General features: G+C 41.7%; 2 protein-coding genes across 2 annotated transcripts in view; both read left to right on the top strand.

Moving 5' to 3' along the window:
* Positions 1 to 1,276, top strand: part of TTC13 (tetratricopeptide repeat domain 13) — a 39,638-nt gene extending 38,362 nt beyond the window's left edge. Inside the window, exon 23 of the mRNA XM_068185107.1 lies at positions 1,126 to 1,276. Coding sequence (XP_068041208.1) covers positions 1,126 to 1,249 — 124 coding nt within the window. The 3' untranslated portion in view covers positions 1,250 to 1,276. The remainder of the gene's footprint in view (positions 1 to 1,125) is intronic.
* Positions 1,277 to 3,987: 2,711 nt separating this feature from the next.
* Positions 3,988 to 23,215, top strand: C3H1orf198 (chromosome 3 C1orf198 homolog). The gene is made up of 4 exons (XM_068185106.1): positions 3,988 to 4,431; positions 11,759 to 11,809; positions 20,482 to 21,036; positions 22,924 to 23,215. The coding sequence occupies exons 1-4, from the start codon at positions 4,084 to 4,086 to the stop codon at positions 22,978 to 22,980; spliced, it is 1,011 nt and encodes a 336-aa protein (XP_068041207.1). The 5' UTR covers positions 3,988 to 4,083; the 3' UTR covers positions 22,981 to 23,215.
* The last annotated feature ends 2,081 nt before the right edge of the window (positions 23,216 to 25,296 follow it).

The following is a 25,296-nucleotide window of genomic DNA, read 5'->3' as shown; positions in this document are numbered from 1 at the left end:
GAAAATGCTTAAGTTGACTTTGCTGAGAGAAAAAAAAAGAAGAAATCTGAAGAACTACAGCCCAAAGGACTTGATATAATAACATGAAGGTAATTAGCCTGAGAGGCTGATTTGTGTGTGGTAGACAAATAATAGTGGATATGGTAAATAAGGCTGGAAGGCTTAAAGCAATGTATTTTTCTTTAACTTCTGCTGCTTTTGAAAGCTCTTCTAAGTAGACATGGTTTTCTTTCTGTATGGTGACGGAGTAGTCATGAAAAGCAAGAGCTGTTTGTGAACAACAGATTCTGAGAATCATTGAATCGTTAAGGCTGGGAAAAAACTTTAACATCATTGAGTCCAACTGCTAATCCAGCACCACTGTGTTCACCACTAAACCATGTCCCCAGGTGCTGCATCCACACACCTTTGATGACTTCCAGGGATGGTGGTTGTACCATTTCCCTGGGCGGCTTATTCCAATGTCTTCACCCTTCCCATGAAGAAATATTTCCTAATATGCCATCTAAACCTTCCCTGGCTCAACTTGAGCCAATTTACTCTGGTCTTGTCTCTTGTTAACCTAAAAGAAGAGACCAACCCCCATGTGGCTACACCTTCCTTTAGGTGGTTTTAGAGGGCAATAAGGTCACCCCAGAGCCTCCTTTTCTCCAGGCTAAGCCCCACCTCCCACAGCTGCTTCTCCTAAGACTTGTGCTCCAGACTCTTCACCAGCTCCATTGCCCTTCTCTGGACTCAGTCCAGCACCTCATTGTCCTTTTTGCAGTGAGGTGTCCAAAACTGGGCACAGGACTTGAGGTGTGGCCACACCACTGCCAAGTACTGGGGGACAGTCACTGCCCTGGTCCTGCTGGCCACAGTATTGCTGACAGAGGCCAGGATGCCACTGGCCTTCTTGGCCTCACTGCTGGCTCATGTTCAGCTGCTGTCAACCAGCGCCCACAGGTCCCTCTCTGCCCTGCAGCTTTCAGCCCCTCTGCCCTAAGCCTGTTGTATCGGGTTGATTCTAGACGCAGGTCCCAAATTTGTTGGAGAAGGTGATGAGGTGAAGTCTGAGTTAAGTTAATGGGCTAACTTGCAGGGAAACTATAAAACTCATTAAAAAATATTTTTTTTCTCTTTCAGTATTTCACCTTCTTACAAGAGCCTACCATCAGTATCAGAGACTTTTCCAACCCTGAGAACGATGATTGAAGTACTAAATACAGACTCATCTCATTGTCTAAAAAAAACTATAGTTGTTGTATAATTTATACAAATAAAAGGTCAAGAGGTACTGCTTTGTAAATTATTTTTAATGGCAAATTATGGTTAAAATGGTTTGATTTTATTTTGGTTTTCTTAATAGAACAAACTTACTTGACTATTTATCACCAGTAAAAGAAATCTTTCTGTGACCAATAATATTAAAGAAGAAAAAAGAAGCAGAACAACTGCTTTTTCATATTAAGACACACTCTAACAGAAATAGTTAATCAGGGGCCAAACTGAAGAGCAGTAAGAAACTTGATCAGTTATGAAAATCTATTTAATAAAAAAATAGAAAAGTAATCTTCATTGGAAATAACGCTATCCTACTTCTCACTGGTTTTTTTTCAAAGCCTCTGCACAGAACACTTAGAGCTCTACCATGTGTGAGTAACTGGAGAATACACAGGCATTTCATGTAGTGCAGTCCAGTGAAGGAACAGATGTCAGCTTAAAAGAATGGAGCTCAGGGAAACATCATTAGAAAACAAAACCAAACCAATTACTTATTTGGAATTAGGCTCTTGGTGAGTAAATGTCAGAAACACAACAATCTCCCTTTCCAAGTACCCATTGATGGTGGTGGTTGGCAAAAGTTATTAAAAGAGTGACAGGATTGAAGTATATTGGGAATACTAGCTAGTGTTCCTTGAGTTGTTTTTTGTTGGACAGACTTCGCAGCATTCTGGAAAGGCAGGTTTCCTTAACCAAACCATAATAAAGGCAAATTTGACCACCTGTATGTTTAGTACTAATAAATATGAATTCTAAACTTTCTCGATCAGATTTTTTTTTTTGCAAGTAAGAATAAAGGAGGCTTGTAAGTTTTCATTAAAAGAATTGGGATGGTGTTCATTTGTGCCACAGGTATTCCCAGCATTCTGTTCTTGAGTACCTTCTTCTATCCCACTAGAAATAAGCACTGTTTGCTTCTTCTGTTTAAAAGTCTAGAAGTTTAAGAAACCTCTACTACATTTCATTAAGGAGGAAAGGAATTGGTATTTTCCTGGAAAAAACAGCAGCCTGGAAACTATGCCTAACTTTATACCCTGATTGTGTTCTAATGTGATCTTCTAAGCCTCTTCTAAGTTTTGTTATGCCTTGTATTATTCATTGAGAAAGGGGAGTTATATTGGCATTTGACCAGACAGTCTTAGGAGCTATAAAAAGGAGGGGTTTTGTTTTGGGGTTTAGACCAGAGGGAATGGAGAAGGGGTGGTGTGGAAGAAAAAAACTGCCTGGACAAACAAACCATGTGCAATTGTCTGGGTTTCCTTGTCCTCATTTCTTACTCCTGTGACTGACTTCATCCCCACCCCCTGGTGGCAGACAAAAGAGATTAATGGGAGACACGGGAGGGTTCGGGATAATGTGTGTTACACCTCTTATGAGAGTGTGTGTGTGGCTGCAAATGTGTTTCAAAGGTTTCTTTCTCTGGGCGTGATGCAGATGACTAAGAAAGAAAGCGAGCTCAAGTCAAGTGCTCTCAAACAAGTTTAACAAACAAAACAGGATTATATAACTGGGCTGGTATGTGATGACTTGGGGAACTGTAATTACCTCCTAAGGACCAAGTATGTGGAGAAATCTAATTATCATTTTCCATCCTCTTCTGTGCCATCTTAGACAGCTGGTCTGGCGATACCATTTGAACTCTTAAATGGGAACATTAATGTATTGCAGCCCCAGTCATTTATCTATTATGAATGATACTAAAGAAAGCAGACTGAGGAAAAAAATAGGCTAAGCAATGAAAAACCATTAATCTGAACCTCAATATTTGTGCTACTTTGTAATGTATTTTGCAGACAATAAAAATTTCCCCTGCAACTACCTAGGCCAAAAGTCAAAATAGATTTAGTCTCACATAAATCTTCTGACATATTTGCCTGTCTTAGGTAAGCTTGATTTTTTTTCTCTTGTTGTTTGTTGGTTTTTTGGTTTTCTTTTTGTGAAAAGGAACTATGCTTCCCCCACCTCAGGAGACTGGTCATCTTTTGGGAATTTGTGTGTGGGACCTAGGTCAATCTTTTGCCAAAATAAGGACTTGTTACCGGAAACAAGCATTTGTACAGCAAAGGAAGAGACCAGAAAACCTAATTATTTCAGCCTTTAGGCATCTATTTTACCAATGTAACTAATACCTACTGTACAGACTTGCTACACTTAGGCTGCAACTTTACTATCAAATTAATACAGAGGCTTCGGACCGCCTTGCACCCTGACTGGTGGAGTTGGAGAAAAGCGCCTGTGCCAGGCATCCTCTCTCTTCTGACAGCAGCTGCTGTCTTCTATCGTGTTAAGAAACACGTAGGACTTATTTAGGGAGTGCGGAAAGGCAGGTTCTTGGGCACGGTGCTACTCTGCCAGCTGAGGCAAGTCCTTTCGTGGTGCTCCTGGCCCCGGCAGCGTGGGAATACTACAGTTTACCTCCTCGGCAAGAAGGGGAAGGGCTGTGGGAGACGAGCGCTGCGGGCAGGAGCACTTGAGGGCCGCGGGGCCCGCTCAGCCCCACGCTATCGACGGTACCGAGACCGAAGCAAGCCCGGGGGGCGGCGTCCCCGCTTCCCGCCCTGTCGCCGGCCCGGGGCGCCGGGAGAAAGGCGGCTCCCTGCAGCGGGAGCGGCGGGCGGGCGGCGCCGCGGGGGAGGCGACAGGAGCCGCCGCGGGCTGGGCGTGCGGGGGGCGGGCAGCGCGGGGCGGCGGCCGCCCGGCTTTATAGGGAGCGAAGGAGGCGGCGCCTGCGGGAGCGGAGGGGAGGAGGCGGTTCTCTTCCCGGTCCCATCCCCAATCCCGCCGTGCGAGTGCGGGGCTGGCGGCGGCGGCGGGGTGGCCATGGCCTCCATGGCGGCGGCGATCGCCGCTTCCCGCACGGCGGTGATGAACGGGAACCGGCCGCTGGACGAGCGGGAGCGCAAGCGGTTCAGCTACTTCTCCTCTCTGAGCCCCATGGCGCGCAAGATCATGGCGGAGAAGGAGCGGATCCGCGAGCGCTACGGGCCCGAGTGGGAGCGGCTGCCGCCCCGCCAGCAGGACGAGATCATCGACAAGTGCCTGGTGGAGCCGCACGTCCAGGCCCGCTACGCCGCGCACCGCGGCACCACCCGCCCGCCCGCGCCGCCCGCCTCCTACCCCAGCCTGCGCCTCAACACCGGGCAGAAGGTGGTGCGCTTCGGAGACGAGGTACCGGGCTCGGGGAAGGGGAAGGGGCGCCGGCGGGGTCCGGGCGGGAGCGGCGCTGCCCACCCCCGGCACCACCGCGACCTCCCCGGGCTGCGGTGCCGCCGGCGCTGGGCTGCCCGGGGTGGCGGGCGTTCCGCGCCGTCGGCAGCGGGAGGGGTTGCCCCGGTGATGAGCTTGATTCCTTTCCCCGCTGCCCGGCTGTACAGGAGAGCGGGATGTTCACCGCGCGAGAGGCGCTGGGTCACACCGTAAAGGCAGGGAGGGCGCCGGCAGCGATAGCGCTGAAGTGGATTTTGCAGAAAGGAGACTTGGAGAAGAGGACGGTCTCAGCTCCCCCATGGCGCTGGACACAGTCTCTTGCTGAAAATGGGCTGTAGGGAATGTTTACACTGAATTAAATCTCTTCCTTTTCGTTTCTAGTTTTAGACACGGTTAAAAATACAACACTGAAAACATTCCAGCTCTTGGCGTGTTTGACACCTTAAAAAAATGCAGCCTGTTCCATGTCACATGCCAGGAAAAACAAGGGTGTGGAAAGATAGATGGCAAAAAGTATGGATTTTGAACCGTCTGGGAGCCATCTATCCAGTGGTGAAGCGTGGCAGCCCTTCTGGAAATCCACAGTAAAAGAGTACCCGCTCTGGAGCAGTGGGTCGTATTACCGAGTGTGAGCCCTTGAGGAGGCAGGTCTAACAATGCTTGAAGAGACCTGACAGTACTCTTCAGATACTGTGTCTCTTATTCAGTGTATTGATTCCCTTTGCTTTCTGTTCTTATACATCTCTATTATATTTTTTTATTCTTGTATGATTACAGAGCCGGTTTCTTTCACTATGACCATATAATAACTTTGAGTGACCTATTGTTAATTATGTGGCATCTACCAGAAAAAATAAATCTGCTTCTCCATTTGTAATCATCAATCCAGTTTAAAGAGAGCAGTGCTACTTTTAGGCTCCTCTCCAATATCCCTTGTAATGGGATTTCTAAGAAGCATGTGGGGCACACTGATACTGGGCATCATGGTTCCCAATCGGCTTTGTGCCAGGAGACTGCTGCCGGTGTTTCCCCTGTCAGGAAGGTGTGATGCTGTGCTGCACACACATCATATCTAAAGCTAGAGAGCAGAGGATGTAGCTCAGGTTTGTCTAGTTCATGATACCCAAAATTCTAGATAAATATTTGATAGTAATGGCCAAAAAGAGGTGTAGAAGGACACAAGACAACAAATTTGGTTGTGCAAACAACCTTTGAAAAGAAGCTTAAATCTGAAGTTAGTTGTGAAAGAATTTAAGGAGTGTGGAAAATAAATATGTTCAGTTTTCCCATCCTTGGAAAGCTCTGCTGTGCTTTCTGCTTTGAATTATGTGGATCTGGAAGGAAAGCAAGCATGTTTATAGGCTGTTGTGCTGCACTGTATGGAAATAATAATTTCCTAAACATCTAGAGAGTCCATCTGAAACTGGGCAAATAGTTTTCTTTCCCTTCTTCTCCCCAAATACAGTTACAATATGCCTAATGTTAATGTTTCTGTAGCCATTAACCACAGAAGGCATGGTTCGGCCAAATACTCAATACAAAGTGTTTAATTTTGGAAGTATCTGCCTCAACTGACTTCCTCTTTGACTTCTAAGCAGAAGTTAATATAAATTGTTTCTCTGAAGAAAAGAGATTCCACTCATTTTGGCATTCGCCATTTCTATTTTAGTTCTTCCAACTGTACTACTGAGCCTTGGAGCCTTTCCTGGCTCTTCATCTGATAGCTTCCTCTCCCCTGGCTCCCTTGCTGGCATTCGACCTGATTGTTGGACATTTGCCCTGGCTGACAAATTGTTCCTCCTCGTCTCGCTGTAGCAGAGCCACCGCTGTGCCGGTCCCTCACCAGTTCGGTTCAACTTCCCGGGCTCGCGAAGGCTTGGCCTGCAGAGCTCTGTTATCTCTGTGTCCTGCTCAGACGGCTCAGGGAGCTGTGCCCCTGCTGCCTGAGCGAGACTCAGCTGCTGACGCACCGTGGTCACCCAGCCCTCGCTCAGGACGATTGGACCGGTCCCGGCTGCTCTCCCTGGCTATTGGTGTATGGTATCCTAAGGCAAGGAAACGGAGATTAGCCCGCATGCCTCAGAATCACTTCTGGATGCTGCAGCACTTTCAGTGACAGTGTTTTGGCCTGATGATGGTCTTGCTGATACACCTGGTCCAAAAGTTTCATGTTTCCAGCCACAGCTCATCTTCCCTGTTAACTGATGTTGAAATCTGTAGTGATCTACCTGGGCTTGCTTAAGCATGGAAATTTGATCTCTCTGACCTCATGTTCTTTGGAGGACATGGTAGAAAGCAAACCAAGAATGAATACTGAAGATACTGATTTGCTGGTCTGGGCCTCTCACTGTTTCAGTCCCATTTTCATGCATATGACCATTACGATAAGGTTGTCCAGAGGATATATGTAGTGGTCTTGTATTTCTGGACAGTTGCTTCCCTCTTTCTCGCTCCCACCATTTCCTGTATATCTCTTCTAACACCAAATTTATCTCCTGAACTTGTAGCCCAGGACTGTAAGTTCTCAAACTATAAACAACTCTTACATTTTCAAAACACCTTTGAGTATGTTGGCTGTGTGGGAAGGGTGTTACAGAAAATAGACGAGCAGTAACAAGACCGTGGCATCCTGTAGCCATGATCCAGTCATTTGATAATGCTAGAGCACTGCAGCACCATGTGTGACTCTTAGCAAATGCCTGGAGTCATTTCTCCTTCCATCTTACCCTCATTGCAGCATCACCAATCATGAAGTTGGTAGCAGAAGCCCTGCAGGCACTGTGAACACAGTTTCAAAAGAGAATTAGGCTAACAGGGTCATTTCACACCCCAGTGAAATAGGTTTTGTCCTGTTTGCTGAAGATCGACTTGCTATCATCGCACATGAGCCAGCTTAGGAGACTATTTGTTGCTTCACCATAATTTTCTGTCTCTAGACAGCCCAGGCCTCCTGACCAAGGGCTTTTGGATGCTGCAACAGAGCTTCCTCTTTCCAACAAGCCTCCAGTTGCTGGCATTTCTCCATTTATAATTTCTTCATTTTAATGCCCATAGTGGTAGAAATGAAGATTAACTGAGCAGACAGAAATCTGGAATACAAACTGAGATTGAGCATGAATGTAATATAGATGGATTATTTTTGAAATATGCCGTAAACCATGAGGGGAATAGGTGGAAAACCAGCAGTATGTGAGAGGCTACCACCCTTTGCACACTTTGGCCAACCTTTGATAATGCAACTGATTTGATGTCAGTTGATGCCACTGGGTTCTCTCTGGTTCGGTGAAAGATAGGTTAGATATACAGTTTGCAGCAGGTTCTCACTGTTCTCTTAATACCACCCCTCTTTATCCATAAGCGTGTGACATACTCATGGAGTCATGGTCTGATTTTTCCTTTGTTTTTTAGTTCTTTTTTTTTCCTTTGAATTGATATTCAGTATTTGAGCAGTAAAATAGTTGGACATGAAATAACTGAACTTTTTATTGGAAAAAATGCCATATGCTTTAGGAAGTGGTAAACATCTTATGTGGAGGGAAGACAGGTAAGAGAGTTTGGTTAGCTTCATTCATTGTGTTTTAAGAGGGAAGCTTGACTTACCTGCCTTCCGGCAGAGATGCTGTTTGTTTTGCTTAGCCTTAAGAACTTTGGCACCAAACAAAGGATCAACCCTTTTACCTCCCTACTTAAAATTGCTTTAAGGCAACAAATAACCGATATAGCAAAAACTTTTAAGTTGGGCCTTCTAGAGATTTGTGCTTTTTAAACACCCAGAAATGAAAGGCAGCTTTTGAGTGCAGTAAAACCTCAATAACCAGCAAGTCGTGTTCTAATAACACTTCTGAGAAGCATTTATTGGTGAGTTTGTGTCTTGCTCAGCTACTGTCAGCTGTGCTGAACAATGCTCATGTCAGATACACAGGCACATTTCTACCAGTGTCTTCCATTTGGAAATTCAGATGTTGTTTTGCAGCAAGCTGCCTACTTATAGCAAATGTAATTTGTGATTCTTTTTTATATATTTTGCAGCTGGTTGTTGAAGTAAAGTGTATGACCAGATTTTTGCCTTTCTTTCTCACTCGTCTTTTTCAGCTTTGAAATGTGTTGCATGAGGCCCCATTTCTTACAAATAGGTTCTTTTTTTTTAACTCTGGTGAACAAAAGTTTATTTATTTGCCTTCTTTCTGGAAGAAGGCATTGTTGTGTGCTGAAAACAAAAGCTGATCAGATATGTATTTTTTCTAATCTATGTTGATGATAAATGGCATTGAAGCCTTTTTATCTAGAATTTCCAGTCATAATTCACTTTTGTTAATATTGAAATAGTTGATTCTTTTGCTCCCAGTTGTTTCAAGCATGTAAGAACTTGTTTATTCTACAAAAAACCTAAGTTACTTCTCATATTTTGTTGGTGATAAACACGAATCGGGCAGTTTAGATAGCACAACACAGCTCAACAGTATCCTGTCTTTTCACTTGGTCCTCTGCATGTTCTCTGTGTGAAGACACATGAGGTGGAGGCCAAAAACTTCCTTCCCTTCCCTGACAACAGGCAGAACTTGCCAACTGTCTCCTTCATCCTAGCCCCAAGTACACTTCAAATAACCACAGACATCAATTGCTTGAAGATTTATATCCTCCAGCCATGTTTTACCCTATTTTATTCTTTGCTATATGCCATGGAAAATCTTTTGAATGTGGACAGAGCTCCTCAGCGTTACTGGCACTGAGGAGGCCTGGGCTGTGCAGCCCAAGAAACAATGAGCCATCCTTTTAAGTAAAAAAAAAAATGAAATCCTTTTCTTTTAGAGAGCTGCTGCCTAACAAGGGTCTATTACTTCCATTTTACATAATCTGTGAAACTCTTAGAGTATCTCTGACCAGAACTTTTGACAAGTGTTACCAAAATTAATTCATTCCAGGAACTTTTTGCTTGCCTATGCTGGAGGTTGAGGTTACAAGTTGCAGTGCCAATAAGGACAATGATGCTTGAGGAGACATCAGCTTCTATGCAGTGGAAGGCTGACTTGCTCTGTCCTGGAGGGAATGATGTATCCTGCTGCATGACAGCCTCACACCTTCACTCTGCCTTCCCCATGCTGCTTTTTCATCCCTCTCTGGTCGGCCTTTTGTCCTCAGGGCTCACTCAAAGCAGCGGTGTCATTGCTGAGTTGAGGGTGTGCAGGGAGTGTTGGGTAAAGAGCTGTCCCTGCCAGTGCTGTCTTCTCTTGCCTCAAATACAGCAAAATAAAGAACTGGATGTCTTGGATCTGGGACGAGGATGACCTTGGCTTACTGCCAAGTTTAAAACTGATCCCCGGTTAGCTTGCTTGTCCTGTGAATGGCAAGAAGAGAGAGCTTCCTCTAAACTCTATATAAAGCCCACTGGCACCTGTGCCTACACATCTGGAGCTTTAAGGTGCTGTAACTGCATGCAGGAATGTTACACTGTTCTCTGGACTTCAGTTCTGTCCTTTACTGCTGTGGTTGAAGTCAAGCCCTGATTTATCCAGACCCCATGCAGAGAGAAGTGTTATAGTCCTGCCTTGTGTGTGAGACTCAATCCAATGGTTAGGTTCTCCCGTCTCTCTTCCCTTCTGGGCCGTGATTCCTCTCTCATGCATGCCTCAGAAATGGAGTGCCAACTCCATTTCAGAGGCAGAGGATATTGTCCTAGAAGGAGTTTGAAATAATTAGACACACCTGCTGTGAGGTATCACACATTGAGTGGTGTGGCATTCCCATGTAGACCGCAGCAGACCACAGTGCCAATGCTGATAGATAGTAAAAAGCAGACTTTTGCTCCTTTTCTCCTTTAAATGTTAAAACATCTGAGAATCTGTTTCCTGGATTGAGAGAACCTGAATTACATTTGTGTTCTTGGCAAAAATTTCCTATACCAAATTTCATTTTGGCCACAATATGTGATTAAGAAGAGCCCAGGCCTTTCCTCTTAAATGAGCTTTACCAGGCCAGTTCTTTTTATGTTCTCATGTATACCACAAATACCTTGCTGCTAGAAACCCTGTGTTTCACAGATGAGTAATAGTTGGGGTATGACATGTTTTTATGTTTAGGAGATGGTTTTAGACACTTCTAATCGTGATCTCATAGCTCTAGGCCATAAAAATCTGCCTACGGTGAAATAAGAGAGGGCAGATCAGGAGACTGTTATCAGATGTCTGAGAAACATTCCTAGAAAGGCAGAGACCAGAAATAAGAAGAAAAAAGCAGCCACAGTGAAATGTGGAGTTCCTGTGTTGTGCTAAAACATGGCTGAGTTCTGTTATTCTCTGAACAGCAGGAGTGTGAAAATCCTGCATGGTCACTCCTGGCCTTTCCCTTTCCATACGGTGTTCCCACTCCTGTTCTTTCCCTGCTGTGCTGCCGTGTCCACAGGCAGTGACTTGCCCAGTATGGAGGGTGCAGCTCACCACCTCTACCTGTGGGACCATCCAATGTACCAGTGAGTCCCAGCCACGACTAGGAATAGAAATGCAATCATGTTGTTGGAATTCTTCAACAAATATGAACAACAATCATTTTTCAAATTATTTTCCACCCTTTCTTTTTTCAGTGTGGGCTGCATGTATTTCCAGAGGGCATGCCATGTATGAAGAGATTGTTTAAATTTCTCAGTTTGGGATTATTTTCAGAAATGCGGCATCTTCAAATAATGGATTTCAGATTTTGTGCTGTGGATGTCGTGTGGCTCCTTCAACAGCACTGAACATGTATTTCAGAGTGGCTGTTGCTGCCGTGGTGCGATGATGTGTCCTGTTGGGGCTGGATCCAGCTGTGGCTTGGCCCGATGGCCACACAGCTGTTTCACTGCCCCACAACTGCTTGGTTGTGCACGTGCTCTTTGGTCTGCCAAAGGGAGGAAATGGGACTTGATTTCCCTAAGGCCCCTTCTCCTTTTTTTGTTTCTGTCCCTGTGTGTTGCTCGTGGCTACCAAAGAAATGCCTAGTAGAAAACTGGAAATATAATACCTTTTAAAGCTATTAGTGGAGAAACCATTTCAGGAGATTTAGGCCAAGCTAAACCGTCATATATTTTGTAGATTAAATTGGTATAGTATTGATAACCTTCCCCTTAGAGGACCTGCTTTCAGACAGTCTTAAAATGTAACCAGTGCCATCTTTAAGTAGTGCTTTCACTTTTTAGTCAGTTCTGTAGCAGTGGTTGTTATAGTTCCAGCACTGTAACATAATGTCATCTGTGTGATGCTTCTGAGAAGATGAAGCTACTCTTCTGATTTTTAGTCGTTCTTCAATTTTATTTCAGGACATAACTTGGCAAGATGAACACTCAGCTCCATTCTCCTGGGAAACGAAGGTAATTAAACAGCTTTTTTGTTTTTTTTAATGTTGCTTTGTCATTTTATACTGTTCCTTCTGTGTTTATTGTCTTCATTTTGTTACTTGATTAGATTAATGTCACCTTTATTCTGTGCAAGCAGTATAAAGTGACCATACTGCAAATCAGACAAGACTGGTATGCTTTGATTTACATCAGGAGAAACTCAAAATGTACTTCATGAACTAATGTTCTGGCTTTGAGTGCAGATGTAAAACCAATTCATTACTTTTTTTTTTGGTTGCAAACTTTTAAATCAACTTTCTATGTTTGGTAAGACCCTTGTCTCAGATACTGTAAAAACATAGCTACATTTCACTTTTAGGTCAGGGGTAAAGTACCTAGAAGATGGTGTGAGAAATGTGCAGGTATCTCATAACTTCACTGGATTCTTTCTGAAAACCTGTCTAGTGCTTCATCTTTTTATTATGAACTAGAATGTTGTCATAGGACAAATGTAGTGAAACTTGTTAACCTAGGGCAATGCTAGAAGCACTGTGTTATTTCCTCTCCAAAAGGCTCCTTAAAAGAATAACATATTTTTTTGTGGTGAGCTGTTTTGGGGTTTATTTTACACCTCACTTTATCTCTGGTATTTTGTTAAAGCATTATTTATGGTGGGATTTTCATATGGCTAACACAGAGCCAGAGTTCTCCATCTTTCTGAGCCTGCAGTGTGAGGAAACACAGTTGTGCCATATGTGTGGTGGGAAATCCAGTTTAGTTCTTCTTGGAGAAATTCTGGAAGCAAAACCACAGCTCATTGTCTTTCTCAACTGGGTATGGCAGGCATGTTAATTTAATCACACATTTCAGACTTCATGTTTTCTGTCCTTACCTGCCAGAGAAAGCTGGTACTGCACTGTTCCCTATTTTTTTTTTTTGCCCTTGAACTACGTAGATAATCATGTATGACCTTATGAATATAATCTTAGCCTAATGCAGAGTAATTATTTGGAAATGCCAGTGAATACTAAATTAATCCAGTTGACCTGAGACTTAGCCCTCCCTGCTCAAGGTCACTGCCTGTAGCTGCACCCCATCTGTGCTTTGCAGAAGCTGATTGACCTATAACTTGATGTGACTCCTGGGTCCTGGCAGCCTGCAGTGCTGCGGTTTAAGAGAAGCCAATGCCAGTCTTCGCTTGCCTTAAAACTCCCTTAAAAGCTGTGATGGTTCAGGAACCAGTGGAGGATTTTTTGTGTCTCTCTTTCCCCTCTCCCTCCTTGCTGACCAGAAATAAAAGCTGTGCCACAGCTGTGGGCTGAAAAGTTGCTTGATCTTTTTCTTTAGCAAAAGTGTAGAGAATCCATTTTGTCTGGATTTATGGGGTATGGTTTGGTCGGTTCCTGTGGATTCTACCTTTTGGTTTTTCCACAGTGTATCAATCTTTCAACCAAATCCTTCCACTGCTGAGTCTTCCTTTTCAAAAGTGGAGATCTTGCTTTGTGCTTACTCTTTGATCTTCCCTAACTTTTATGAGGTAATACTGGAAGGCAATTTTTAATGAGGTACCAGCTGAGGAAAAAGTAGCCTTACTCAAATGGTCCCATGTGAGGAAACCTGAATGAGCTGTTCAAGAAGGTTGGTGTGTTGTAATGCATTGTTCAATGACCTGTGAGCCAGACCTGTTCCCACTGTTATTTAAGGCTGTCAGGCTCTTTGCATTCCATGAGCTCTACCCAGGATGGGTTGTTCTTTCCACAGTACTCTTCTCCCTGGTCTCCCTTTAGTGCAGAGCTTTTTGTTTGGTTTGTGTTTTTTTAGCACGTTATTGCCAGAATGTGCAGGAATATGCACTGGCTTACCCAAGGAAGGGAATGAGGCTTTTGTAGAGCAGAAGAAAGTAGAGATGTAAATCAGTAAATCCAATAGGCTTTTTTTTTTTTAACAACAAGAAAGAAAAATAAAGTAGCAAAATTAGTATTTTCTGTAACTAACATGAGGGAAACTGTGAGGGGGTAGTGAGAAGTGTAGAGAAGAGGGGAGGGCGTGTATTGTCCCAGGTTGAAGGCTCTCAGCTGTAACAACGATGCCAATAGGGATTCTAGTTGATAAGGTATGGACAAATTTTTCTCACTGTAGCTAGAGCCATGGATTCCCTACTTCCATGGCAGTCAAACTTACCCAGAGAACAGTGTACTGAATTGCTGTCATTTTGTTCAGAACGTTGTTGAAGGGCTTGGTGACTTCACTTGTGTCACAAGTAAACTTTCTGTATTCTCATTTTAAACATAAATGTGAGATAGGGCTGCACTCATTCGTATCACAACAAACACTTACCTGAATATCACCACTATTTTTAGAAGAGTATTTCTTGTCTCACCTTTTTATTTTTAAATCCTCAGACGAGGCAAACAAAGTAGAACTACAATGTAAATTGCCAAGTTAGCTGTTAGACAGCATTTAAAATAATATTTTTAGTAGATAACGATATAACTTCTCGGAAGGAAAACTTTGGAAGCAGTGAATTCTCTTGGCACTGGAAAAGGGCTGACATTTTAAAACTAAAGATTGAATTGGAGGGAGTGATTTGGTTCATGGGTGGAGCCCTCATGGACATAACATGTCTTGAAGTGTGGGTTACATTTTTAACTGGAACTCTACCCAGGTTTATGAATTCAGGGCATTCTATTTATGGCTTCAGGTTTACGTGAGATGAAAGATGACATTTTGGCTGAGTTTAGCCTTTGAGGTTTCTTGGTTTGTTTGAAGTAAAAATTCAGTGAAACTCAACACGGACCTCAAGATATAAATGGAAAACAAGAATCATGCCTGAACTTGGAAGTAAAATTTCTCTGCAACTCTTCCTAAACTCAGAACTTTATGGGTTTTGTGATTTTAGATTTGGGCAGGGGCAGGGAGGGACTTAATTTAGTAATGGGCAGAAAATATTTCAGTTTGCCACCTCAGTTAACACATGGAATGCACTGAGCAGCATGGGAATAAATTGCAATTTACCTCTAATCCATGCTATTAACAAAAATAGGTTTTATTCCAAATGCTTTAAATTGACACATGCATATCTAAAGATTTCTTTATCTTGATACAGGTAGAATAGTTGCTGATTCTCTTCTGTTTTCAACAGGCCCTCAGGTATTTGTTGAAAAGAGAAGCCTCTGAGCTGTGTTTAAAATAAAAAAATAAATAAATAAATAAATAAAAAAGGCAAATTGAAGAAGTGGCAGGCTTCAATCCCTTCAATAATCTGGTTGTTGCCTCCCTGTCTGAATTCGCTAATTATATTGCTAGAGAAGTGATCTAATCCCAGCAATGATTTAGGGAGAAAAAAAGCTATGTTCCACTTATAATAAACATGCTTTACCAACTGTTTCCTTTATCTAAAATTGAGGCAGTCTTCAGAATCCTTCTTTGTACAAGCCCTAGTTGGTGTTTTTTTTAATAGGAACACAGTGGCAGAAGAGAATATTTTCCTTCCTTCCTTAGCAGCATATTATAATTGTTTGTTACAAGCTATAATTTGGCGTGATTATTTTTACCAAGCTGGCATAAATGGCAGCACTTCCTTGGAAGGAGAGCGATCCCTGAGCTTTTGAGATTAGCCTTCCCTTTTTGATTTAGACTACGTATGTTTAAAACACAGTGCTGTAAAACTTCTGTTGACTATAAGTTCTTGAGCAAAAAAACCCCACCAAACCCAACCTGTGGTAAGAGAAGCTGTGTTCAAGGTTTATTTTAGTCTGTATGGCCAAGTGTAAGAATTCAGTTACCTGCATCAATCTTTGTCGGTTTTGAGCATAAAACCATGCACTGTCAGTACAAGTTTGCTCAAGCTAGCCAGAAACAGTGGCTGACTGGATTCAGTTCATATCAGCAGGGTATAGAATGGAATTTTCTCCAAAGGTCCATACTATATAACATTGGCATTATCTTTCTGTATGGACTAAAATTACTTAGATTGGTTTTGAGTGCTTTGCTCTATTTTTTGCCCTTGCAATTTGCCTCTGCTGACCTAAGGATTTCTTTCTGACTCTGAAAAGATCCTGAAAACACCCATGGTGTGCACAGGAAACAAAGCAAAAACTGCAGCTGCTTTGAGCCCTATATTTATTTTAGATTTGTCCATTCAGCAAAGCAAAGTCATCTTCTAAATCTTTTAAAATTGTCTTTCTTACCTCTGCATTTATCAGGCTGTTCTTAAAACAAGTTGCTTTTGACAGTGTTTCTGTAGTCTTTGTCTCAACAATTTGGATTTTTCAGCCTGCCAAGCAAAACAATTTGTTTTGGCTGCATTTGCGTGACTGCTTAGTAAAATACTACACATTCCTGATGAGTGAATAAGAAGCTTTAAAAGATCCTGAGTTCTTTGTGGTCATCTTGTTTTTAATATGTACTTATGAACTGAGACCTGATTTCATACAGTATAATTAAATCATGACATTCTCAGTGCCTCTGGTGCCTCTCTTTCAGCATACATTGTTTCCCTTGAGTATATAGAGCCACTGTTACAATTTAGTGGATTATTGCTGCCTTGAGACTGAAGTTTGGTCTAAATTCTTTAATCCAGTAAATAAAATTCATAGATACCTTCATATGGTCTTTTTAAGGAAAGATGGACATGCAACCTCCTAAAACCTACAATTTATAATATTATTTATACTTATAATACAGAAAAATGATCAAGACAGGACTTCCTGTATTTAAACCCTTTCAGTGGTTTGGGACCAGAAGGATAAGACTGAAAAGAACACAGACTTCTAGGCTTGCTTTACCTCAAAATACTTCTTTGTACATGCTTTCACATGCACTCTCTACCCCCTCTCTCTTAATGTGTTGAGAAAGACTTGCTCACGCAATATCTTGAAAATACTACTGTTGTTAATAGCTTTTATTTGAATTCCAATAATTTCTAGAAATTACAGTTGGGACTGTACTAGTCTGTCTGTAAACTCTTGAGACTTTCTGTGCTGAACAATTCCCAGAAATACCATTTGGACAGATGGTAGGAAAAAGAAAATATTTTTATTTTATTCCTCAGATGGGGATTTATACATACAGAAACTGCAGCTCATGTAAAGTAATACAAAATCAATGAAAGCAGTGGGGAACTGAAACCCTCTCTCTAGAATCTCAAACTGCCTGAAAGACAATTCACTTCTGACCATGAAATCACACCCCACTGTTCAGTGTTTGCTTCCCCAGGGTGGCAGCTGGTAGAGTGCCACAAGTGCAGTTCTGCTTCTGAGCCCTGCATGGGCAGGTGATGCTCACAGCGACTCTGCCCCAGCCTGGGGAAGGCAAACCTTTACAGGTGAGCTGCTACCCTAAGTTTGGCTGGGGCCAGGAGAGATGTGCATCAAGATATTCTCATGGCTGGCAAACCTAAAGGAAAAGGACATTTTTTGGGAGGGAGGGAGGGAGGGGGAGGTTGCTGTCTTTTAAATATAGCTTCCTTCCTTCTCCTGCTGACGCAACCAATTGCCAATTTGCAATCTGATGTAAGAAATTGAGAGCAGAACTCTAATTAAAATCACATTTGTAGTGTCTAGTGACTCATTAGAGTGTGCAGTACTACTCATTACTTAGATATCAGCATAGGGTGTTTCACACATGGGCCTTTTCTATCTCTGTGAAATTATCTTCCTACTTGGGCTGCTGCTCTGTTGTTTGGTTTGTTTTTTCCTTGTGGGGGAGGGTGTTTTATTGCCAACTTTTTGACTGGAAAGATATTGCCTATTAATCATTTTCTTTCATCAGCTACATTTCTTAGGGGTTTAGATGTGTTAAATAACCTCAGAAGTCAAATAGAAGCATTATATATTCCAGGGAAAACAGAATATCTTGTGACTGGTCCACAGAAGTTCTTGGCTTCTGGAATTAAATGCTAGAAGCAGAATTATCCCTGTGACCTCTCGGAGCTGTATTTACATCATGCTGAGACACAGTGCTTTCAGAACCTGTCGGGGTAGTCTTGTCTTTGCCTTCCTTGTGGGAGAATGAAAACTCCTGAAGAAGTATTTTCATTTGGATTATTCTGTGTCAGGCTATGAACTGTTTGATCTCCAGAGCATTCTGTGAGACAGCTATGCAATCTCAAACGTCAAGTGGTCATGTCTCTTGAAATGGGTGCACCCTGTGGTCTCTGCACCAAAGGGCAAAGAGGACATCCTCTGCAGAACATGCATCCATGAGCAGGTTGGAAAGGTACAACTGCCTGAAGTGCTGCTGCAGTGCCGCACTCTTCTCCACGCTAGGAGCGATGTTCCACTTCCAAACCACAGCTCTGAGTTGATATTTTGCCCCATAAAAAGAGCATAAAATATCACCACAGTCAGTGGCTTTAGCTCCACAGCCTAAGAACTTCTCAGAAAGCCTGGTTTTGCTTGTCTGGCTAGCTGCTGTTGAAATGCTGAGCCATCTTGTTGGTTTACTTCTAATTTTTGTTTTAATAGATCCATACCTCCATTGGTGTTTTTTCTGGATTTTATTTCCACTACCCTGGTGGACCTGGGGGCTCTGATGGCTGTTTGTACTCTGGGCACTGATCTTCCCTCTCCCTTGGGCTGGGGGGTGGAGGAATCATTCTACTGGAAGTGACTGCTGCTGTGATGGCCTTTAGCTACTGTCATCCTCAGTGGGAGCCCCAGGACAGGCTATTCAGAAGACAGCAGACTGCTGCAGGACAAAAAGTAGCACTGTTTTAATTCCTACATGACTTAAGTCTTCCAAGATGGATTTTTTTTTTAAACCTGTCTTTAATTTTTAGAATCTGTCTATTGTTTTTTCTCTTGGCTACTGAGGAATTGCAGGTCTATTTTATATTGTGTTGTGGGTTTTTTTAAGCTGGGATTTTATCAGTTCTAAAGTCTTAAAGCATCTTAACTTCAGGGTGGTAAATCACTATTCAGTAATACTGCCAAATGAGCTTAGGGAAATAAATCCCTATATTTTAATATAGGGAATGGCAGTCACTGTAAATAATCCTCTACACCATTGCAGCTATGGTTTGTTTATGCAAGATTTATCTGTGAATAAATAGCCTGCTCTTAATTTTACGTCATGACTTGTTTAAAAAAAATAAATCAGAGCACTAAGGTTTTTCCTCGTAGGTTTTTGCTTGCAGGGTGGGGTGCTGAGTTGTTTGGTAAGACTTGCGAGTATCCTTGCACTCACCTTATTCTAGCTGAGCTATAATTACTTGCAGCTTGTTTATGTTCTGCATCTTTTGATAGCGCAGTATATTCTTCATGAGAACACGGAGCTTGGTGCTCTCTTGCCTACAGCCTTGGAAAAATGATGCATCTAATTCTTTAGAAAGGTCAGATCTAAGTCCATGAATCAAATTATGTGTAGTCAGCTGCTGTTTTAAAAAAAAAATGTTTTATAAATAATCAGTTGCTGGCTTAACAGTTGTTCTTTGATGAGAAGTTTCTGAATATTAACTACTAGGCATGTGAGTCCTGCTAGATCTAGAGTCCCTTTGAACTTCACATGCACAGTAATGTAGGACTCAAGATCAAACACTTCAGTGAAAATTATATGCAACTAGGACTTGTTTTAGACTGAAGCCCATAGATGCTATTGCAGTTTCATTTGGGAAAGGCCGGGCAATTAAGTAGAATGGTGAAGAAACATCACAAATTTGTAATGAACTTTCAAAGTGTCTTTCAACCATTTGTGGCAAAGGCTTCAAGTCCTCTTGAGATTTTTTCAAACGCAATCAGGCCCATAATGACAACAACACAGCTTTAACAGTAAAGGCATTCTTTTTTCCTTGCATTATTTGTTCCTTTTTACTAACACAAGTCTGTGTGTTAGGTTTTTCTTTCCTGGCACACATGCTTACATGTTTCTCAGAGGGTAATAAGGCTTAACTTTTATTAGCCTGAAGAGTGTCTAGCTAGTTGAGAATCATTTTACTGAAGTGGTGGTAAGTAAAACAAACATTTTGAAGTGCTGTTCACTTTTCTGTGACTTGTAAGATTATTTTCATGTGTTAACTGTGGTCACTTGCTTTCCTGGCCCAGTGTTACCTCTCAGAAATGGGTAAAGCCATCTCAGCACTGCAAGTGAAAACAAACCAGAGCTCTGGAATAGGTGAAGAACTGGTCCTGCTGGAGTTATTTCTCTTCCTTCAGAGGGGCATTAGAATTATAAAACGATTCACCTATGCATACCCATTACATCTAATCCTTTATCTTGGAAGCAAATGGACCTGCAGCCAACTATTTCAAAGACTATAATGGAAAATTGCCTTTTGAGCTACACTCCAAAGCTTTTTTCCTTAAAATTTTCATGTAAAACATCTCTGACTTTCAAAATGCATCTGCAGCTGTTATAATGTTTTAGTGCCACTATTCTAATGTTTCAGTGCTGTTCATGCTGTGCACTGCTGCCTTAGATGGCACTGAGTAACTCCAATACAATTGCTTTCTCTGTCTCCTCTGCAGCACGTCTGGGACTTTTATGTTTGCTTGCAGTTCAGACTTATAAAAATCATTATTTTTATGAAACTACAAAGATAGACATTTATGAGGAATTAAGTTATCTTTGCTGTGGTATCGGTTGTCTGAAAGCTGTCTCACAGTGGGCTGAGGTGTTACCTGTGTGCACCAGGGTCAGAAAGTAAAAACTGTATCTATGTAAAGGGCTTTGAAATGCTGGGTTTTTTTTTTTCTGTCCCTGAACAGAGTCAGATGGAGTTCAGCATTGCATCTCTCTCCATACAAGAGCAAGGTGGTACCCAGCTGCAGAACGAGCAGAGGCAGCCTGTTAAAGCAGCACCTGGTGTCCAAGTCCCTAAATCTTCTCAGGCCAATAAGACCCCTGGCTCTGAGGGGCTGATAGCAGCATCCAGGAAGGAAGAGGAGTCGTCCTTCTGGAAGATAAACGCAGAGCGCTCGAAGTTTGAAGGAGACAAGTCTGAGTTCCAGTCCCTGACCCCCAGCCAGATCAAGTCCATGGAGAAAGGAGAGAAGCCCCTTCCCTCTTTTTACAGACAAGAGTCTGCTCCAAAGGAGATGACCAAAGCTGAGAAGCCCAGCATAACTAAACCAGAGAAGTCTGTTGTCCCCAGCACACCTTCTGTGTCTCTTGAGTGGGAGAAACCTCGACCTACTCAACTCCCTACTAGTTCTCTAGATGACTTCTTTCTTCCTGATCCACCACAGGATCTGGCATCTTCTAGGACAAACAAGGAAGATACTGATGGTACTATACTTACAGACCCACAAATGCCTGGACAGGTGAGTACTGCTATACCCACTGTCCTTATATTTAAGAACTGTACAGCACATTAAAATCTGGCAGGGCCACTCTGGAAAATTAGGGACTCCAAAAGGCACTAAGCCATAGCTCAGATTGATGGCTTTTTTTGTCTTCCAAATGTGAAGAAGTCTATTTAATCTGTTAATTAACAGTCTGTTTAACATGTTAACTTCAATTAAGTGCTTTTCAACACATAGGATAAAGGCACAGTTTAACACCAGAAATGCTGACAAGGCACCAAGTAGCTAATTGACAGCAACCTAGCAAGTTGCTGTATCACATAAAAGAGGTTGTGGGATTTTGGAGTTTTATTTGAAGAAGAAAAACACTTAATGGAAAGAATAAGCTTTTTAACTTGAAAAGTAGGTGAACTAGGGTCTAGCATACTTTATTGGTACACACAGCATAGTGGTGAATGGTGAACTAGTTCTCAGCTGTTCCAAGCAGTAGCCTGACAGCCACTTCCCAGTGCTTTGTCCCAGGCAGCTGTGCTGCTTTCAAATGTGTTTTCTTTTAAAGTCCAAAACAGAAATAGAATGAGCTTCCAGAATTAGCCTTCTCAATGTTTTTTTTAATGAAAAAACCCAAACAACCCAACAACATAAAATAACCTTAAGCATTTCAATAGCCAGTTGAAGCTATTTTAAAAAGCAGATGCTGATCTGTGAGAAAAGAAAGGGAACAGCAGGATATGATACAAGGAGGGGAAAAAAAGAAAGAGATCAAAAGCTTGAAAACTGTGAAGTAGAGAAGAGGAGTGGTACTTCAAGCACAGCTGTGCAGTTTTGTTTGAGATCTGTGGCATCGCTCTGGCAATAGCCTGACACATTACTGTACACCTTCAGCAATTCACACAGCTTTTTCTCTATTTTCCCAACTGTGATTGTTTGAATTCCAAACAAGAAGATGTAAAGTCTGAAAGATGCAGGGTGAGGTAACTAGTTACGAGAGAAGTAAGTGGCAGCACTTAGGAGAGAACAATACTTAAGCAACTCCAGTGTTTGAAGCAGTTTGTTTAGTTAGCATTTTCTGAGGCTGAGGGATAATGCTTCCTGAGCTGCCTAGCTACAATTTGTGAACATGATAGTCCTTTAATTTGTGTTAAAGGCTTTATAATGTTTTCTTACAAAATAACAGTTTCAATTCCTTTGTGAATGTTTTCAAGATAACTGAAATAGTTTGAAAAGCCTGTTTTCTCTCTCTGTGGAGAAACAACCCTCCCATGTGAAAATGGAAACAGAGGAGCAGAGAATTTCTTGTATGATAAGAATTTTCTTCCTTTTGTCTTTTCTGGATTATCTTCCCTGTTCTGGGAAGCCATGCTCTAGGAAGGGAATCCAGAGACTCAGCTGTGCCTCTTGAATACTCTTCCTTAAACACTAGAATCACCTTAAATGTCATGGCTAACACTGCAGGAGTGAGTATGTTCTGGATAGCCTAGTAAATAACTTGTCATCAAAGTTTAATCTGTGTAGTTTTCTACAAACAACTGGCTCTAATTGCAACAGACAATCTGTTGAATTAATTATGCTTGCCTTCTGTGTTTGTTTCATTCTCTGAAATTCACACTGTAGTTTAAAAAATTGATCTTCATTCATTTTTTCCATGAGGATAAAAAACCCCATTTTTCCTGCAGACCACAAGAATAATTTTATTTTTATCTGGAGTTGCCTTTTTGGGCATTCTGAGTTCTTTGCCGTGTCATGTCTAGCATTTTATGGTGTAGCTATCATAAATAATAATAATAATAAAAATAATAAATGATAATAAATAATAAATAATAAATTACCATAATTAACAACTACATCTTATTTCTTTTTTTTTTTTTTTTTTTTTTTTTTTTTTTTTTTTTTTTTACCTTGCAGACTAGTACAAGCAATGTTATCTTGAAGACTGGCTTTGATTTTCTAGACAACTGGTAAAAGATACTTCAGAACAGATCAAACCAATTCTGGGGAAGGAGTGGAACGCCTTTCTCCTTGTATGTTAATTTACTAGCATTTGTGTCTTTTTCTAGAAGTAACTTTCAAACTCTTAAATGTTGCCTTTGTATAAACTTTTGTAATACCGTAGGCATTTTTGTTTTTTAAACAGTGATAGAAGTGTGGTTTCATTTGGATATTTTTTTAATATCTGTTAAAATTTTTAGTAGCTACTGTATTGAGAGGATGGGAGAAGTTACTGTACACATGTTAAAGAAACACAAAGGAGAGTCTCTGTGTCCTAGAAATGGAACCTACAGGACCAGATTGCTGTTTTCAGTGGAAACCTTGCTAGCGTGGCTTGTAAGAAATAGTGTTGCATGTGGAGTGGTTCCAACCATACTTCAGATAGCTAACAAAAAACAGTATGAAAAGCAAGCATCCAGAATTGCATTGATTTGTAGATTTCGTTTCCTTTGAAAGTATCTTTTGTATCACTTACTGAAGACACTTTTTCTTCTGAAGAAGGCAAATGCATTGCCAAAATGATGGATGCAAAACAGCACTGTGTTTGTACCCTACAAATCTGCTAAAATAACTTAAGAGTGGTAGAGAAATGACCTGGGGAAATGGTGTTTCTGGTGTTTGGATTGAAGACTTGGGGGTGGGTAGAAAGGAGTGGGACAACACCTAACGAATTTGAGAAATTCTTCAGGGAACACAATTTTACTGCCTCCTTACCTAGAGCATAACTCCTCATAATACTAGTGCTGGAACTACAGCACTGAGAATTTCTGGAGTGTAGATTACCTTTGTGTTAGTAAACCACTATGTTTATGGGAGGTCACAGCAGTATGAGGCTTTTTTGGTTTTTAAGCAGCTTATCGTCTCAAGGACTCATCAACTTTGGTGCTTTTTCCTCCTTGTGGGTTCATCCTCTTTATTGTTCAACATCTGGCTTACATTTATTCCTAAGGTGCAGAGAGGCATCTCAAGGTGGTCCTTGGCAGTGTTGCCTCCAGTTCTGCTTTTGAATGATCTTTGGTGTTTAAAATGTAGAGAACAAGAGTAGCTGTCGTTTGGATCTGTTGTCTCTGAAATGCAGCATGATTTACACACTGATTCTCACTGTGTTTACCTCACCTTGAAGCCTTAATTCCCCCCCACACAGCCAGTGACTGGTCTGCTCCAATGCCAAAGGTTTGACTTTTCCCTTTACCTCAGCAATAGTCCCATAGCGTTTGTTTGGGGTAGAAGGCAAAACACAGGGCTCTAATGGGTCCCTTCCAAGGCTGTAAGAAGGTCACCATCTCCTAAGCCATAGTTGTGCTAGGCTTCTCATGGATTAGCACTTGACATTTGGTTCAGTGCCAGGGGCAGTTAAATGTGCAGAATTGGATGCAGCAGGATTTTTCTGCTTGTTACAGGAAGAGTTTGCAATGTCCTGGAAGAATCCTTGCCTCTAATTGGTGTGCTGCTTGCTCTGAACAAGCAGAGTATGCTGATAGAGCATTAAAATTTACTTGTTGGACAAGGAAAATGCTGCAAGCATTCATTTTGTTGCCCCCACAACCCACCAAAAAACAACCCAAAAAAACCCAAAACACCAAGGCCAAAACCTCCACTTTTTCTAGTGTTTTCTTAAAAGGTTCCTTTAGCTAAATGGTAAGATCATCACAGAGTAGAAGTCATTGTATAGCATACTCTTATTTATAGGCTTCTGAAAGCTTTTGAACATTCTTCCTGAGATGTATAAACTCCTGTAGTTTGTGGATGTTATCTCTGCATTCAGCAGTTCAGAAAATACTTGTTATTACCATCCTGGACTTCTCCGCTGTTTTTTCTTTTGTGGCATTTGCTACAAGCATCCAGAGTTAATACAGCTTAGAACAACTTTAACACACATTCTTTAGGTGTATGATTGATATTGATTTGCACCTTTCTTTTAAAGCTAACAAATGTTAATCTTGGGGTTTACAATTACCAGTGAATCTGATTTTCTGTACATTCAGCTGCTGAGAAGTAGTAAATCAAAAATGAAGATGCACATTCTAATCTTACTCTGATTTGGGGAGATCTGAAAACAAAGTCTCCTACTGTCAAGGAGCGTTACTTTAAATCTCTGGTAATATCTTAAAGCTTCTTAGGGAAGAACCTGGGCTGCCTGTCTCTTCCATCGGCTAACTCGACCCTAATACACATTGGGACCAGCTGGTAGAACATGCTGCAGAACTTTTTACTTATCCTGGTAGGTTTTTCCTGTGCTTTGACAAGAGTTGATGCTCCTTCTTTCTTGAATATGTTTTTATTAAACAT

The sequence above is a fragment of the Anomalospiza imberbis genome, chromosome 3 (genome assembly GCF_031753505.1).
Source record: "Anomalospiza imberbis isolate Cuckoo-Finch-1a 21T00152 chromosome 3, ASM3175350v1, whole genome shotgun sequence".
In the NCBI taxonomy this organism is placed as follows: Eukaryota; Metazoa; Chordata; class Aves; order Passeriformes; family Viduidae; genus Anomalospiza; species Anomalospiza imberbis.
Note: the sequence above shows the minus strand (reverse complement) of the source record. Positions and strands in the feature narration are given on the sequence as shown.

Bases quoted from the DNA above. Each gene is read 5' to 3' on its own strand.
- C3H1orf198 (XM_068185106.1), top strand. From the start codon at position 4,084: ATGGCCTCCATGGCGGCGGCGATCGCCGCTTCCCGCACGGCGGTGATG. The intron at 11,810-20,481 runs GTAATTAAACAG...GTCCCTGAACAG, and splicing joins CATTCTCCTGGGAAACGAAG to AGTCAGATGGAGTTCAGCAT. The intron at 21,037-22,923 runs GTGAGTACTGCT...TTTACCTTGCAG, and splicing joins ACCCACAAATGCCTGGACAG to ACTAGTACAAGCAATGTTAT.